General features: G+C 35.0%; 1 protein-coding gene across 2 annotated transcripts; it reads right to left on the reverse strand.

Annotated features, from left to right (window-relative positions):
• LOC125660827 (uncharacterized) lies at positions 1 to 10,886 on the reverse strand. Of its 2 annotated transcripts, XM_056146759.1 has the most exons (4): positions 9,672 to 10,413; positions 9,357 to 9,494; positions 7,437 to 7,571; positions 1 to 533 (listed from the first exon to the last, which is right to left on the reverse strand). In XM_056146759.1, the coding sequence occupies exons 1-4, from the start codon at positions 9,802 to 9,804 to the stop codon at positions 247 to 249; spliced, it is 693 nt and encodes a 230-aa protein (XP_056002734.1). In that variant the 5' UTR covers positions 9,805 to 10,413; the 3' UTR covers positions 1 to 246. The 2 variants fall into 2 exon arrangements, with proteins under 2 accessions (XP_056002734.1, XP_056002735.1); XM_056146760.1 differs by lacking the exons at positions 1 to 533; positions 7,437 to 7,571 and having other exon boundaries at positions 9,371 to 9,929; positions 10,200 to 10,886.
• Between the last annotated feature and the right edge of the window lie 6,202 nt (positions 10,887 to 17,088).

Below are 17,088 nucleotides of genomic sequence, written 5' to 3' on the forward strand. Positions count from 1 at the left end.
CGTTATATTCTATAATAAGCAATCTATATATAAACAAAAACATGGTACAATCCTTGAGGTAAAGTTCAGACTAGACATACCATTTCAGTGTCGATAAAATATGTTTACTTCCGGATAACACTTCTTGACTTTATTCTACTAAACCATAAAAAAAAACTTGATAGGATTGTCAATTAGGTAACAGGTGTCCTTATCGTTATCTCAAAAGAAGATACAAATTATTTGTGTGAGAAAATGCGCTACTTATCACGATAAGTTGATATAAGCGGAAGCTCTGTCTTGAGGAGATTGGTCAATGACAGTGGGCGACATCTCTTGATACTCGTCCGTATTTCTGACACCTATTTTGTCGTACTCTCGTGTTTCCTCCATTTCGGTATGATTTTGTTCTGGTTGGTTATTTACATGCTGTGTTGAGGATTGCCGTCTCTGTTTGCGGAAAACTAGAATAACGTTCACCAATACGGAAATGACCAGGAGTGTTGAGGTAACAGCGATTATAGCAATGTGCAATCCACTGGAGGAACCTTTCTCTGAAATTACACAATGTGATAGAACATTTTGACTAATGATAATGATGTACTGATGATAATGATCCAAAATGACGCCTTACCATATTTGGTAAATGTTAAACTGCTCGAGTCAGGAGATACTAAAAATAAAGAACAATACTAAAGATTATGTTATGCAAATTTTCTACATGTATATAATGTTTTGATCTTTATTTCCTTTTTATCTACTAGATGAAATTCTGCAAACACACGGGGAATCAAAATTAAATATTATAACAAAGAGGAAGGACTTTTTAAATGGGTGTTTGAATTGTTATGCACATGAATTGAATTAACGATATATGTAATTCCAATGAATTTATCATTGTTTTTAATAATATGGTGGATCAGTTATATTTATTGATATCTTATGCAGTAAATAAACTTGATTATTAGGAAGTCAATTCGCGCTCCAAATCAAATGTTCTAATTTTTTTCCTGTGCGACAATTTAAGGGCAAGGTTTTGAATGCACGTTGTTTCTTCTCCTCAAACGCAATAATCGAAAACGTAGTGCATTACATGAACGGCAAACTGAAAACTGCTATACCGTGAATAGTGGCCTGATTTCGTGGACATTGTCAGGTAGTGTGCAATCTAATTACGGTTATACGCTTAAGTTTTAAGGCGCAAAATTTTCAGACTAGTACTGGCCCATTCGAAATCTGGCATATTGGACAGTTTTCTACTTATTATTCACTTTTAAGACCTGTGTCATCACAAAGCATGCTGCACCCAAAATAAAAAGAGTAGTGTCTCTGAGATAACACAGCGTTACAAATCCTGAACAGGTCCCAGCAGAATTATTCTTAAAAGACTGTCTGTATCAATAACGTTACACAGGTAATTATTGTTTCTGAGCTTAAGTTCCGGATAAATAAATATATCATGCTTCATTTCATTTTCATTCCCCATTTCTTTTTATTTTATAACGGTAACATTTTCAAATAAATCGTTTGAAAACTTCAATTCATTCTCTATTTCTCATCTTTCTTGATCCCAATGTCTCGGCATAAAAAGAATCGATCGAAATACGGAATTTGAAATCAAGGCCAAACCGTTCGCTCCCGTCTTAAGCTGTTCATTCTCCATCTTAAAGCGTCCCGTTCTCGATAGAAAGCGCTTCGTTCTTGCTGCGAATCTTTCCGTTCAAACCTTAACCGTTCGTGTCCCAATCAAAACTGTTCGTTCCTAAGTCATTCAACGTTCGTACACCGTTCTACTGGTGTGATAGTATGCTTTAAGATATGTGAAAGGTTCCCAGTAAATAATATAGTCAATATTGATGTACATGCGCAATGTGAATGACATTGATGATTTATCATGTTTTGTTTGTTTTGATGTTTTCTGCCACACTCAACAATTTTTCAGTTATATGGTGGAACCCAGTTTTTATTGGTGGAAGAGAGAACCCAGATACAATGTACCTGGGAAGAGACCACCGACCTTCCGAAAGTAAACTGGGAAACTTGCTCACTTACCGGTGCGAGCGGGATTCGAACCCGCGCCGACAGAGGTGAGAGGCCGTGTGATTTTGAGCGCAATGCTCTAACCACTCAGCCACGGAGGCCCCTATGATTTATCATGATGCAAGTTATATTTTCAAAATGATTTAACATAAAAAATATACGGAGCTGTTGTTTTAAAGAAATAATTGAATAACGTTTATAAACAAGTCACGCTGGGCATTTTCTTATTTTTTTAAGGGATTGTGCTCGCATTGAACAAATTGACGATACAGATATGTAATGGTATCCATGTAATATACAGCTCATGTAAGTAGTTGTTTTTATACTTAATGACCCAGAGAGATATACCAAGAAGGCTAATTGTACCTGATCTTGGACTCCGTGTCCATTCATTCGTATAGTAAAACAGCATTGCATTAGTTATTCATAGCTTCTCAATTCACACTCGCACTTGAAAACAACAACTGAAGGACAGCTGACCATAACGAACAGTGACATAAATGTTTACTTAATTGAGATTTATCCACGCGTACGATTTTAGATAGATTTCTTTTTTCTTGCCAAAGTAAAGGATGGATAAAAATGATGAATGCAGGGTGAAGATAACGAACAGTGACACATCTCGTAACTCCTATAAGCAATACAAAATAGATAGTTTGACAAACACTTACCCTGGTTGTACCAGATGTGGGATCAGGTGCATAGGAGTAGTAAGCATCATTTGTCGACCGGTCACACCCACCATGAGTCCTATATCATGGCCAGGTAAACACCTAAATAATTCCTCTTTTCCAACAATTATGTCAATATGTGGTTTTGTTTTTTGAATTTAAGACTTAATCGCATTTACAATGAGCGTGTAATTTGACGTTTTGTTTCTTTTGAAACCAAGTTGCAATCTGATCCTGAATAAACATTGACTATGACACATTGATGTTATCTTTTTCATCCAAAAAATAACTTCTCTGTCCCTAACTGAGCAGCATGTTGATATAAACGACTCAATCATGCTAGGAGAGTTCCGAATTACAGTACACGACACGAGTTTTATACAACCCACCGTGGAAAGACCACGGTGGAAAATCCACGGAGATACACCCTGTCCTCCGTGTTCCACGGTGTGTGTTATTTGCGAATACACACAGCTGCTAAGAGCTTTGTTCTGGCCACGGGCGCCTTGCGGGAGATGTGAAAATGTGCCGCAAGCCAAATAATCAAGATAAGGGTGGAATTTTAAGAAAAAGAAAAAATGTCAATAATTTCCCCCCTGATACTTATATTGTTTTTCAGCATATTGAACCGATTCCAACGATACCAAACACTACATATTATGTTTTTAAGAAAACCTGGTTTTGAATTTTTTTCTTTTAATCTTCTTTCTTCATTAAAATATTCTTAAATTCTATGTTTAAATAATGCGTACTTGCAGGCAATTCCTGTTTTGAATGCGAATTTATATATTCAGTAAATGAAAAACATACATGTACAACATGTGATAGGGATATTTAATAATTACCGATGTGCTCTCTCTCTCTCTCTCTCTCTCTCTCTCTCTCTCTCTCTCTCTGACAAATGCGCTGTTTAACATAATAACCTCCATCATATTGTGTTGATATGCATCTTGACAAATATAACTTGATCCAATATATAAATTAGAGCATTATCGATGATTAACAAATTGGAATTAATTTATTACGTAATTAATAGAAGCAAAAATACAAAAAATGGAATTATTTATTTTTAAAATCCCGAGTTAATTACATTTGACCGAGACTTATGTTCGATATACTTTAATAGAGGTTTTCATTAAAAAAAAATGTTCATCGGGAGTGTCTGGATAATGCAATGATTTTTGTATAATAAGTATATACCATGCAAATTGCTAGGGTCTTGTCACAGTATAACTAAATTACAGTTAACTAGTTTGGGTTTTGACTTCTCATGAAAAGTGTGAAATATATTGGGTCGGCGCGATATCAGTTCTAGTCTAAGATCACGGGTATCTTGCGCCGACCCAATATATTTCACACTTTCCGCAAGAAGCTAAGCACTTCTGTTGATTTCCAATACACGGATTAGCTGACCTCCATTGTTCTACTGAGGCGAAAACCCCTTCGAATTTGCAAGGAATGTACAAGTTATACACAGGCAATTGTTATAGTCATACATCATAGTACCGCTAACCCGACAAACATTTTTTTTTTTATTTTGAATAAGTTATTGAATGACGAAGTATGACCAAACTGCAGAATGGACTTTATAGAGCCCCGTGCTAACATTACTTATATTTTTCAATGTATCAGAAGAGGTATGTTGCCGGTTAAGTTGTGAAAATTTCTTGATAAACAATAAAATAACAACAAAAATGGTGCTTAAATTGTCCGATTACGAAAACCTTTCAAGTTTTCAAAGTACACCCTCTCCGATTCTACGTGCTTGTAATCACTATTTAAGGAAGTAAATCCTCGGTGTCAAATGCAACTAGTTCATGAAAAAAAAAAACAACTAATATACATATAAACAGAAATGACTTAACGATTATTAGCTTTTGTTCATATACGCTATCGATTATTAAAATCTTTAATTTAATCTTTAGATGCATTAGATAATGAGAGAGAGAGAGAGAGAGAGAGAGAGAGAGCATTGGTAATCATTGATTATAATATTCATGAATGTATGCAGATACGGGAAGTTTAATACGTTCAGTATAAATCTTGAAAGTACAATTTCTTTCTGATTAATTATCCATCCCCTTTCATTGTGATATTTTTTTTTACTTCCCATTTTGTTTTCTTTCAATGTTAAATTTTTTGGCTGGTCCGGGTTAGGACTAATGAATGAGTCCCCCCCCCCCCCTTCTAAAACGATGTTACGTGCTTAGCTGTCTATCTCCTTCTCAGTCAAAAATGAAATAAATACATGCTATATATACTGCAACATCATTGGATTTACTGGATAATTCTTCGATTGCACCTTCATAATACATGTTAATGCAAGCGGACTATCTAGGTTTCCCATCTTCGCTAGTCGAGATTATTCGTCCACGAAGGCACAGTTGACTCAAAACCCATTGTTAGCGGAGATTAGATGAATTTTACCCCCGTATTATGTTATAACTGACCAAAACCTAGTACGTTTGTTTTACAACTGTCATTCAGAAGACGCGCAAGTTATTGAGTTACTGAATAAACGAGAAAACGTCTGCATTTTTATTTCAATCGTTGTCAACTCTTTACTTTGTGATATTTCAAGACTACATGTACTCAATTCAATTTATTGGATCTCATCACCATTATGCAATGGTATACAAAAATATAAGACAAAAAGGTGTTATATATACATTTAGTAAATAATACATGAGTGTAATAAATTATTTATCAAGTTAGAAAAAAAAAACTAAAAAAGACGTGTTATTATTAATGTGAAGTATGGGTATTCTAGGTAGGGGAGCACATTTTATTTTATTATTTTCTTAATGAAAGTACGGAGTTTTCTAAAGGTTTGTTTAAAAGTAAAGATGTTTTCAATATTTATTTATTTAGGTGATAAAATTTTGATTCTTTGCTCACGTTGAGCACATAATGAAATTCATATCCAATGTAAACATGTACTTGTATATAGCTGACCTTAATCACATATTCCTAATTACAATGAAAAATTTACGTAAAAATAAACTATTGCTTATGGTACACATTTCTTTGAACTGCTGTTTATCAAATTGAAATTACTGGCATGTGATTGTCGTTGTTCATGACCCTTCTTTTATTTGGTGAAATTGTGCTGCATGCACGTGCCGTGAAACAATGTACCGACGAGTGGTAGGAATAACACAGGTGTTTATATACAGGATGTCGAGAATTTGGGCGTTTCATAAAAAGGTGTGAACGTCTGCTGGGAAGTCTACATACGGATATGTACCGAAAACACCAACGTATCATTAAACAACAATTACAAGAATTGAATGATTTATAGCTAATTTCTAAATAAGTAATGGGGTGGGGGCATGCATGCTGGCCAAGCGAAAAGGTTTTTTGGGTGAATCATTTCGGAAATTATTTCTTTGTTTTATCACACGGAGGTACACGGTGGCATCGACGGAGGTACAGGTGACATCCACGGAGATGCGCGGTGGCATCCACGGAGATCCTCCGTGGACTTCAATGTCTAGCTCGCCCGGAAAAATAGGACTTCAAAGGTGCCGACAATTTTAAAGGTCCACCGTGTTTGGGGCAAATTTGTTCCACCGCGTTGCGTGGAACACGCATAAAACTCGTGTCGTGTACTGTGGATTCGGAAACATACAGTTTGATGGAACCAACGCGGTTTTAAATGAGAACAGAACGGCTCGATCTGAGAACGGAGCAATTTGGTCTGAGGACGGAACACTGTATGAATTGAACGGAAATGTGTGATGTGGGAACAGAACGGAACGATTCTAATCGAGAACGAAGCGTGTAGTACGCCTTGGGATATGTATAATGAAAGTATTGCGTCTATTGTCTGTCTGTTTATCCGGACATTTTCGAACGTACTAGTACATTAATTCTCCTGAAAAACTGTATAGATTTCTTTTACACCATGACTATTGATAGGTATTGAGAATAAGGGAATTTAGATTATCTCGTATCTTGCCTAAATGTGAAATATGTTGACGAGTATGCTGTTTTCTGCTCTTAGCAATGCAATGTTTTACATGTTACCATATAAATGAGTGCTGCTGAGTTGGGTTTTTTAATCCCTTTAGGGTAGTTATGGTAGACTTTTTATTCTACCCCATCAGAGATAGAAATCACACACCTCGTTCGCTACAATTCATACCAAACGATCAATGGATATCCTTTATTTACCATGACATGTTGGATATTTCCAATGTCCATCGTCGGAACAGTTATCAAGACATAATCCATCTTGGCTGCAGAGCATGTTGTTTTTACAATGACCACAACGCAACGAACAGTTTCTTTCGTAATATCCGTCAGCAAAAATTACAAACGAGCATACATATAAGAGAGTGCAGTCGAAAAAACTACCAAACATTAGCAAACAGTAAGAATGTCGAATTTCCAAATGAAATCAAGAACATTACAGCAGTGGTTTACAATGGTGTGTATCGGGAATGGAGAAAATGTAACGCGACTGACTGCTACGTTCACTCCTCTTTAAATGCCTTCATACTTGCAGACATCAACTCAGATCTTAGTCTACGGTACTCACTATAACAAGAAGGGAAAACATCCGACCAGACCGAAATTCGGACCCTGGTCTCCTGAATCTCTAGTCATTTACTCTACCAACTGAACTATCTTGGCACCAGCGATCGAACACAGCTGATTGCTACAGGTATATATGGGAAGCACAACGTTAAATTCATATGTAACGTTTTTATATCACCAAATGTAAATAATTGAAATACTAACCATCACATTTCGGCCCGTTCCAGTGCGGCAGACATCCTTTGAAGCAAACGCCAGTTGTCTTATTACAGTCGTGTTTGTCGATGCAGTGACCACATTTATGTGTATATTTTACTCCATAGTATCCCTTTTGGCAGTCTATAATAAGATACAAAATTGGGGGTGGCGAATTCAAATCATTTTACATATGTTTTGTAATCTTTAGGATGTTACATATTTTCAAAGTTAAAACAATATGATCAAAACTTGGTGAACTATTGATTTTTTTTATTTCTTTAAATGCACGCTGGCATGGTACACAGCACGGTGAACTGTGGTTATGTACGTGGAAGGCGAGTATACCGAATACTGATCAATTCTGTAATTCCAAAAATGAATACAAAATAAAAAAGTTTGGCAAATACGGACCCCTGGATATACCAGGGATGGGGTTAGGTAAACATCCGCGTGTTTCATAATTGCATTTTTTGTAATTTTTCTGTTTTATCTGATCAGGAGTTATGATTATTATTGCGGAGTGGAGACATTGTTATAGAGTTATCTAACGTTGTCATGGCTTGCAGCTTGCAGGAATCCTGTGCTATTCAGCATCTTTTTATATTTATGGCCTACTCCATTGAAAGCATGTCTTATTTATGACATTGTCAGAATGTTTAAAGGTGATTGCCAAAGTCAGTTTTCATTTTGTCAATGGGATATTTTACATCAAATCAAACTTCTATGGTGTATGACACGCGTGTCGATGTGATATTGTTGTTAGAGGTGCGCGGTATTACCGGTATACCGGTGTACCGGTATTTTTCTGGTAGCGGTATGTACCGTGGTACACGAGGCGAAATACCGGTATATTCAAGTCCGATAACTCTTAACAAAAATATAAAATTCAAACAAGAAAAAATAATTAAAGAAATTTGTGTACACAGTGACTCACTTTATCTACATAGATCCCTCGTTGTAATGTAATGAAAGGTATGTCTAATAACTGCACACAATCGGTAAAACATGCGAAGTATAAAACGCGATGATTTGATTATTAATGATGTGAAAACAAATCAAAATTAAAGAGAAAAATAATAGGAAACATTTCATTAAGTAATTATTTTAATATACAAGGTAGATTATAAAAAATGTTATTATGTTGTTTGGTTTATGTGGGTCGAATACCATTTCTGCTTATTAGGCAAACCCCGAATAAAAAATAAAATAAAATGGCCGATGCAGACATGTGTGTTCGAAACCACCGTTCTTCGCGCGAGTACAAATTCCTGCCGATTATGAGCGTCGAGTTAATGGGTTTGAGGTGCAAGAATATAGGAATTGTGGTCGAAGAACAAGAACACATTCGTGCGCACATGTTCTGGACAGACGTATCCAACAGGTAAAAGTTCTCGTCATTCCCGACTCCAAGTGTAAGAACTTCTAGACTTTGAGATCGTGTCAAATAAATTCCACAGGTTTCCCCCTATTAGTTATTTTGATAGTCGTTCCAGTCAGTAGTCCAGTCACAGTCGATTCTAGTCATGATACAGAGAGACTACTATATTGTATGTACAATATATGCTAACTTTTATGTATCGATTAGACTTTTGTTCTGTTAACTGGTTTCAAAATAGATTTAAATAAGATATTTTCCTTATTATTTATATTTGAATAAATTAAGTGCAATTTACAATCAATAAACTAATAACTGTTCATTATTTACAATAAATCGCAACTAAAATCCACTAAAATTGAATCATAAAATTAAAAGATTAAATCTGCGGTATACCGTGGTATGTACCGCGGTATTTTGCAAATACCACGGTATACCGCGGTACATTTATTTTCTGCGGTACCCAACTCTAATTGTTGTTGCTATTTTCTGTAAATTTCATATTGGATTTGTGCATTAAATTATGAAGGGTAAAATAATTCCGACAATACCTGTACAATGTGGTCCAGCACGATGCGGTTCACTACATCCATATATAAATTCACCATTATAGGCATCACAGTGTTGGTTTAGACATATTCTGTCACATTCATGAGAACAATTTTCACTGTATCGCGTGGCATCACAACCTAACATTCAACAGCGTTGTTATAATTAACTTATAGTTTATAGAATATCTAGGCTATGGAATGATCAAGTAATCGCATATTACGTATCTAAGATTGTCATAGTATGTTTAAATGAAGTAGTAATACAAACATTTAATATTTGAAATGAAAAGAGAGACAGAAAGATAGCGATCGTACCTAGTACATTGACTTCACAAATCTCTACGAACTGTCTATTTTCATTTTTGTCGTTACAGTTGGATTGTAGGACCCTTTGTCTAGTGTTATAGAAAGCGATGCCGTGTGCTGTGCTGTGCACGGTTATATTCATATGCTGTAGTAGACATCCGGTAGATGGGTCATGATGGTACACTAGATGTTCTGTCACATTATTAGGGGGTATAAAGGATTCATTGTCAAAAACGTATATTGAAAATCCTGTTGACCAATATATCGCTGAAACAAATAATTTTAGATATTATTAAATTCGTCAAGTCATGTTTCAGACAGGTAGCATAGTATTTCGACAAAAAGGTGAGGGAACTGAAAGAGAAGTTGATTTCACACTGTATTTCCAATATATGCCTCATTTTCCACACGACTAAAACCTCAAGCATGGGGTAGTGGGTGTTAAACAACAATTATTATTTATTTCAATTTCATGTTTGTGTGTTGCATTCTGCTTTTAACGTATTTTCCCATTTACTCATATAGTGAAAACATTACTAGCTGGTTGAAAATGGATCTTTATTTCAGCAACGTTGAAATTCCTCTGCAGCCACACTTTCCACCAGACACTTTGATATCCCCCTGAGACGTCCATGACGGCGCATGATTTCTGGGCGCCTGTATCTCCATTAATTGCATTGGAAGCCACGTAATCATAAAAAGGACGCTCACTCATCGTCGCCTTGCCTCCAAATTCATCAACAAGATCAACTAGATAATATAAAATCAATATTCCGTTACTCATCATATCCGCATTTTACGGAATTTAACATACTCTGACTTAATTTGTGTTGATATAATTCAAGAAAATATCTTTGATTTACTCGGATATGCAAGGTGAAGATAACGAACAGTGATCAATCTAACAACTCCTATAAGCAATACAAAATTGATAGTTGGGCAAATACAGACCCCTGGACACACCAGAGGTGGAATCAGGTGCTTTGGAGAAGTAGGCATCCTCTCTTGAGCGGTCACACCCGCCGTAACCCTATATCCTGATCAGGTAAACGGAGTTATCCGTAGTGAAAATCAGTGTCCCAAGAACGGCCTAGCAATCGGTATCAAACACGTCAGACATCATTTAGCCCAATGCGAGATTGCATTGACGTACTAGATCGTCATAACGTCCATATAATTTGCGAAATGCTGACTTCAATCGAGGCTGTTGAAACCCCTGTACCATCAACTTGTTTGTCATTAGCTTACCTCGATTTAAAAACTGATTATACGCAGAACAATTTTAAGTTGGATTATAGTGATATATATATATATATATATATATATATATATATATATATATATATATTAAAAGAAATAAAATAAATAGTACACAAAGTTAAAAATTTAACGCAAGCGCTTTCATTTTATAATCCTCAGATATGTATAATTTTTAATTAATACGTGTTTTAAATGAATCAAATAAAGCAAATGAAAGGAAAGAAATAGATATATATATATGTTTCACCATGTGACCTTCATCAGGGAGTTTGACGTACCTTTAGGGAAATCTAACCTGGACAATATCTTCTGAACTCTTTATTGCAGCGCTTTCATGCTTTGTTTTAAGATCACCTATGCGAAGAAAATTTATTTGACGCCATGGCTTTTTAACTTGTTACCTTCATCGTATAGTTTGACCGAAGTTTTAAAAGTTTGATGTCAAGCCTAACCTTCACATATTATTGGTATAGGGAGTGACACATATTTCACATATGTCTTCCTTCTGACAAGACCTTTTCCTTTTGATTTTGACGTCATAATCTTGATCTTGGATTTTGACTTACATTTATAAAAAAAATACCGTAACTTAAAGATTTTTTTCTGAAGCGTTTAAGGTAGGCATTTCATGTACTGTTTATCTACCTTAAAGAAAGGCCTGTTATTCCATACCAGTAATTGATTTTGTTGATGTCCAAACCAAAACTAATATTACTTTCGAAGAAAAACATCAATGTTACTCTTGAAGAAGATACCAGAGGTATATAAAGCATCTAAGTATAACTATCTCCTTCTATATATTGTTAATTTGATTATGTATACACAAACTGACCTTAAGCGGTTATGTGATTCTCAAAGACAGGTGTTATGCGTGTGTGTTATTAACTGTCTATTTAGGATTGCGCGAATAATATCCGTATTTTCGTCCAAATGTATGTCATAATGTATTTTATATTTGAATAGTATTCATGTTTGATATGAAACCATACATAAATTGTACTTCCTGATCAGATTCTTGATTTTAATAAACTGCAAAACATCTGACCAGTCAATCATTCAAAACAGGAAGCACTATTTGATTCTGATAACATCCTCATTGGAGACATCTTGATTGGCACGAGTGGAGTGTGTCGCAACCAAGCATGAATACTTGATACAAATGGAGTAGGTTTTGCAGAGTAAATATACTGTAATATTTTCGAAAAATACACATTCCCTATACATTACTATCAGCCCAGTCCGATCTAGCTAGAAAGTCACTGGGTGCAATAATCACATTGGAGTATATATAAGCATATTACGGGTAGAGTAAAATAGCCCATCTGAGAGAAATGTAGGGGATAATGTAGAAGTAAGACAGCACGTATTCCTCCGCTTTATGAATATTAAATAAAGATTATTGATAGTGGTGAGTACTTTATAAATGTGATGATATAATTCAAGAATCTATTGATATTGTATATCACATGGCTAGACACTGATTAATAAAAACATGATTTTAGAAAGATTGTTCATAGGTCTACTTGTTTTATTATAACTAATTTATCACATTGGAATAAAACTCTGTCGTGGCAATCTTTGAATTCTTTTGCTACGCAAATATCACTTTTTATTCTCGGCAAATAAAAACAAATACAGAAAATAGGAATCCTCGCACCAAATAAAAACCTAAATTAAAACAAAACAAAACAAATAAAAGTGTAATAAAAAGAAAATGCCTTTAACATTTTCTGCTACACTATCGTTTCGTTTACTAAATTAAGGGAGAGAAATAAAGATATTGAGAGGGCTTAGCAAAACATTCACTAATTGAAGGGAGATAAATGGAGAAATAGAGATATTGAGAGGGCTTACCAAAACATTCACAATTTATCGCAAATAGCAGCACCCACACGTGTTTCAGCACCCACATTTTCATACATCCGTGTCCGATATTTAACAATTCTAGCTTTATGGCTTTGATCTCATAGCTGTGTGTTTAACGTAATGTATATTATGCTGGAAATAACAGAGTAATGAAATTCTCCGTCTCTAACACATTGCGTTTTACATAAAACATTAAGTCAATAAAGCGATCAGATATTGTCAATAAACATATGAGAGTATCAGGAACACTGCTTCAGAAATAATTCTAAATTAAGATTTTCCTGATAAAAGAGAACAGGAAGGAGATCGTGTTTTAAAATGGCATTTTAAGAAATACTTTTACAACGGAACTTTGTTTTCCGATTAATATTTCTGAAATATCACAAATACAGTAAAATATCTGTATCTCGAATGTGGTTTGTCTCGAATACCCCGCTTGAGTCGAAGTCGACCGCCGGTCCCGGCCGTTTTCCCTATATAAATGATTTGAAAAACTTCTGATATCTCGAACACGGTAATCTCGAATACTCCGCTTATGTCGAAGTATTTTCAAGGTCCCATGCCTAATTTCACCTGGCTTAGCTCGAAGTGCAGTCAATTTTCCGGTCTGCTTACCATACCTGGCGTCGTTAAAACACACGTCTCCGCCCGCGGCTACATCAATTATAATTAATGACCGCTAATCCACGCTCGCCTTTTCCGAGTAGTCACTGGTGACCATAATTGTTTCAACAGCTCAGGTGATTAGTGAAGCCTTCCAACATTACGGATTCAGTCCACCGCCAATTATGAACCGACACGCCCGATTCCAGGGATGGTGTTTTGATTGATACACGCTATATCATTAACATGTGGGTTAGATAAACGCACAAAATTGTCGAAGTGAGCTTGAAGTTAATGCTCATAATAACGATAATGCATTTAATAATACACGCCTCATCATTAAAACTAGAACATAGAAAACACGAAAATCTTCAAAGTGAACAGAAATTAAACACTTTGGATCACAACAACATATAAATAGAGACCCGTGAAATTTTCATCATTCGACAACATGTCTCAAGACAGTAAAGACAAGCTGCTAATCCCTGGCATTAAAAGAGAGTTAAAATCGCATACCATAGAAACTAAGATTCAAGCTATTGCAGATGTAGAGAAAGGAATTGACAGTAAGGCGGCCATCGCTAAAAAATACGAAATCCCTCCAAACACATTATCAACATGGATAAAAAATGCTGAATAGAATAGCATGCGTATTAGCTGTACTTAATAAGATATTGTATTTAATAAACATAAAAAGTTCTTTTTAAAAATCCGTCTTTTTTGTTTCTTACGTGATAGGTTCTTTCACTACAACGCAATAACTACATCCTAGTCGGGCCTAGACATCAGTAAACTAAGCATACAAATTGTACGATCATCTTAATTTTGAAACACATTGTGAATGTGATGTTTATAGATATGGAGAAAAAAACACCGAAATATTTGCCTTTGAAATCCCACAATATCAATCAACTTGCATTATAAGAAACGGCAACGGGGTTGTTGTTTATAACGCAAATCCCATACTATGCATCATATATCCCCCTTCAAAAAAAAATTCAAGATCGATTTTGGATATCTCGAACCCCCGGATATCTCGAAGTTTTTTCGAAGTCCCTTGAACTTCGAGATAGAGATATTTTACTGTATATATATTTATAAGCAAGCTCTAAATCTGCAAAATTATGACATGCCTGTTGCTTTTGTCTTGCTATACGTTATCTGTTATGTGTTATCTTTGTCCTATTAATCTAATGTTCTGATCCATGTTAATGCTTTACACACATTTAACTTCCTTATCTGACCTTCTATCTCAAATATTTCTCTACAGTTTGCATGTTAATTGAAATAAATGAAACAAATATGCTACATAGGTTGTACTGTCATTTTCTTTTTTGAAGTACATTTTAAGTTCTACTTGGAAGAGGTTATATAATTCGAAAGAAAACATAGAGTCATAGCGTTATTGAACTTGAATGTGTTGAAATCTACTTTTTACCCATATAATTTACTTACTATTATAGATTATAATCGATTCAACGTATTGGATACGATTCGCTCATCACATTGATACACACGTTATCTTCACCTTGCATGCCTTCTAACAATATTGATAGTTAATAAGTGATGTACCTATAGAATGGCAGTATAGATATATACGATATGTTGGTAGTTAAATATCATCATATATAATCTGTGAGTTATAAACATATTAGATATATTGTACGAATTCATTGGTACATTGTTTACCAGTTGACCAGCGTGAACATTTGTTCACAATTGAACATTTTGAACTTTTTTGGTAACTACGTTATATTCTAATTCTTTTCCGGTTTGATATGCAGTGTTTTTGGTACACGAGTACATAAATTGCAAATTTCAGAACTTCCTGGGATTTGGAAGTGGGCCAAAAACTTCCAAAAATAACCAGTTTTTAGAAAAATGTTCGCCACAAAAACTAAATTTACGACAAACTAAATATATAGTAATGTGGAGCAGGAAGGTCTCAGCCAAAATGGGTAATTTCACATCTCCCGGGTTAATGGTTCTGAACCCAGGGTTAATCCAAACTTAGTATTGTATATACTTATGAGTGTATATGTGTAAAACATTTCAATAATGTTTTCTTTAATGCAATTCATATTTTAAAATAAAACTTAAAAGGAGTCGGTCATCCTATACCAAAATTGCATTTCTTTAAACCCGGGTGGGGGTGGGGGTGGGGATGAAGTTTGTTGATAATTTCTAGGATGGGGCCAAAATTATTATGTTTGCAGTAGGTATTCAGGTAAAACAGGATAGGATGTATGAAGATTGTGAATTTTGCAATACCGGGGTTTTGATTCGAGGACGGATCCCAATTAGTCACACTGTCTTAATGTTACATGTATCGTGTAACATCTTTCATCATTATAGTCACTTTCAGAACACATGTTGTTTGATACTGTTGCTGAATATAAGAATTTAGCTTAGGAATGAAAAACATGAAATGTGTTTTATGTTCCATAACCCTTTTGACTAGCGATATTTTTAACTGATACTCAGTTAACTGATAAGGTCAGCGGGTATCCAGTTAAAATTGTGCACACGTTACCAAATCTTGCCTTTAAATTTCAGATGAAACTTAAAAGAATTAGAAAGTGGAATTATGTATCAAATGTCTGACTTTCTGACGGAAATCCAAAATTTTATGCAAAATTTCAGTAAAGTAATGTTGACCTTTTTTATTTAGGAATCCTGTTTAGAAAAAAAATATAACAACCAAATTCAGGAAAGAGATATTTCAATCGCAAATAATTATTTTGAAATGAGTGTATAGTGGTATAAAAATATACAAAATACTCGATAACAAGGAAATGACAGAGGTAGATATTTTATTTTATCAAACAATATTTCCGCCACAGCATGAATTCCTTTCCAAACCCATTTAAAATTTGAATTGACAAACATAGCTTTAACTGGATAAATGCATAATATATATGGGGATCAATGAACTAAGTATTGAGACAGTACTTAAACAGTTATAACAAACTTCGAAATTCTGCTCAAAACCTTAGCGGTTAGTTTCCTAAACGAACAAAAACCCGAAATCCTAAAGTAATATTTTATTTAAACAGAATTGGTTTGCATAAACTCTTGCTCAAAGATTTGTAAATTTCAGGAGCAGAATATATATCATTAATACTAAAGTGTGACTGGGTGTACATGGCCTTGATTCAATCATGTCGTTATATTTTAGAGAAGGGTGGGCTATTCATGTTAATACGTTTCTGGAGGCTTCCGCACTGCATAGACATAGGCTGTAAAGTAGTGTGAGTAGTGTGGAAACCTTATGGAAACCTAGGGTGGCGACCAGTTTTAGTAGTGAGGAAACAGTACAGAAACCTTAGGTTTCAGCAAGTTTCCGCTATTTAAACCACCTGGAATTGAGGACGGCCTAGGTGTACATACTCCGTAAACCCTTGTAAACTTGAGGTTTCCAAACTGAAACCTTGCGTAAACCATTTGTTATCTTATAAGTTTCCGCATAAAGTACGTAGTTTCCAAACCGTAGAAACCATAGTTTTCATGCAGTGATTTTGGATTCGACAAATTAACGTCAACACGCCAAGGTCATTGTCATTACAAATAAGGAAAGTCTCCGAATTTGGTTGATTGATTGATTATATATTGTTTAACGTCTCACTCCAGAATAATTCACTCATATGGAGACGTCACCACTGCCGGTGAAGGGCTGCAAAATGTTATGCGTATGGTC

This window comes from Ostrea edulis, chromosome 8, assembly GCF_947568905.1.
Source record: "Ostrea edulis chromosome 8, xbOstEdul1.1, whole genome shotgun sequence".
Lineage (NCBI taxonomy): Eukaryota > Metazoa > Mollusca > Bivalvia > Ostreida > Ostreidae > Ostrea > Ostrea edulis.

Bases quoted from the DNA above. Each gene is read 5' to 3' on its own strand.
- LOC125660827 (XM_056146759.1), bottom strand. From the start codon at position 9,804: ATGAATATAACCGTGCACAGCACAGCACACGGCATCGCTTTCTATAAC. The intron at 9,495-9,671 runs GTACGATCGCTA...GTTGAATGTTAG, and splicing joins TTGTGAAGTCAATGTACTAG to GTTGTGATGCCACGCGATAC. The intron at 534-7,436 runs GTTAGTATTTCA...GTGTAATTTCAG, and splicing joins GAACGGGCCGAAATGTGATG to AGAAAGGTTCCTCCAGTGGA.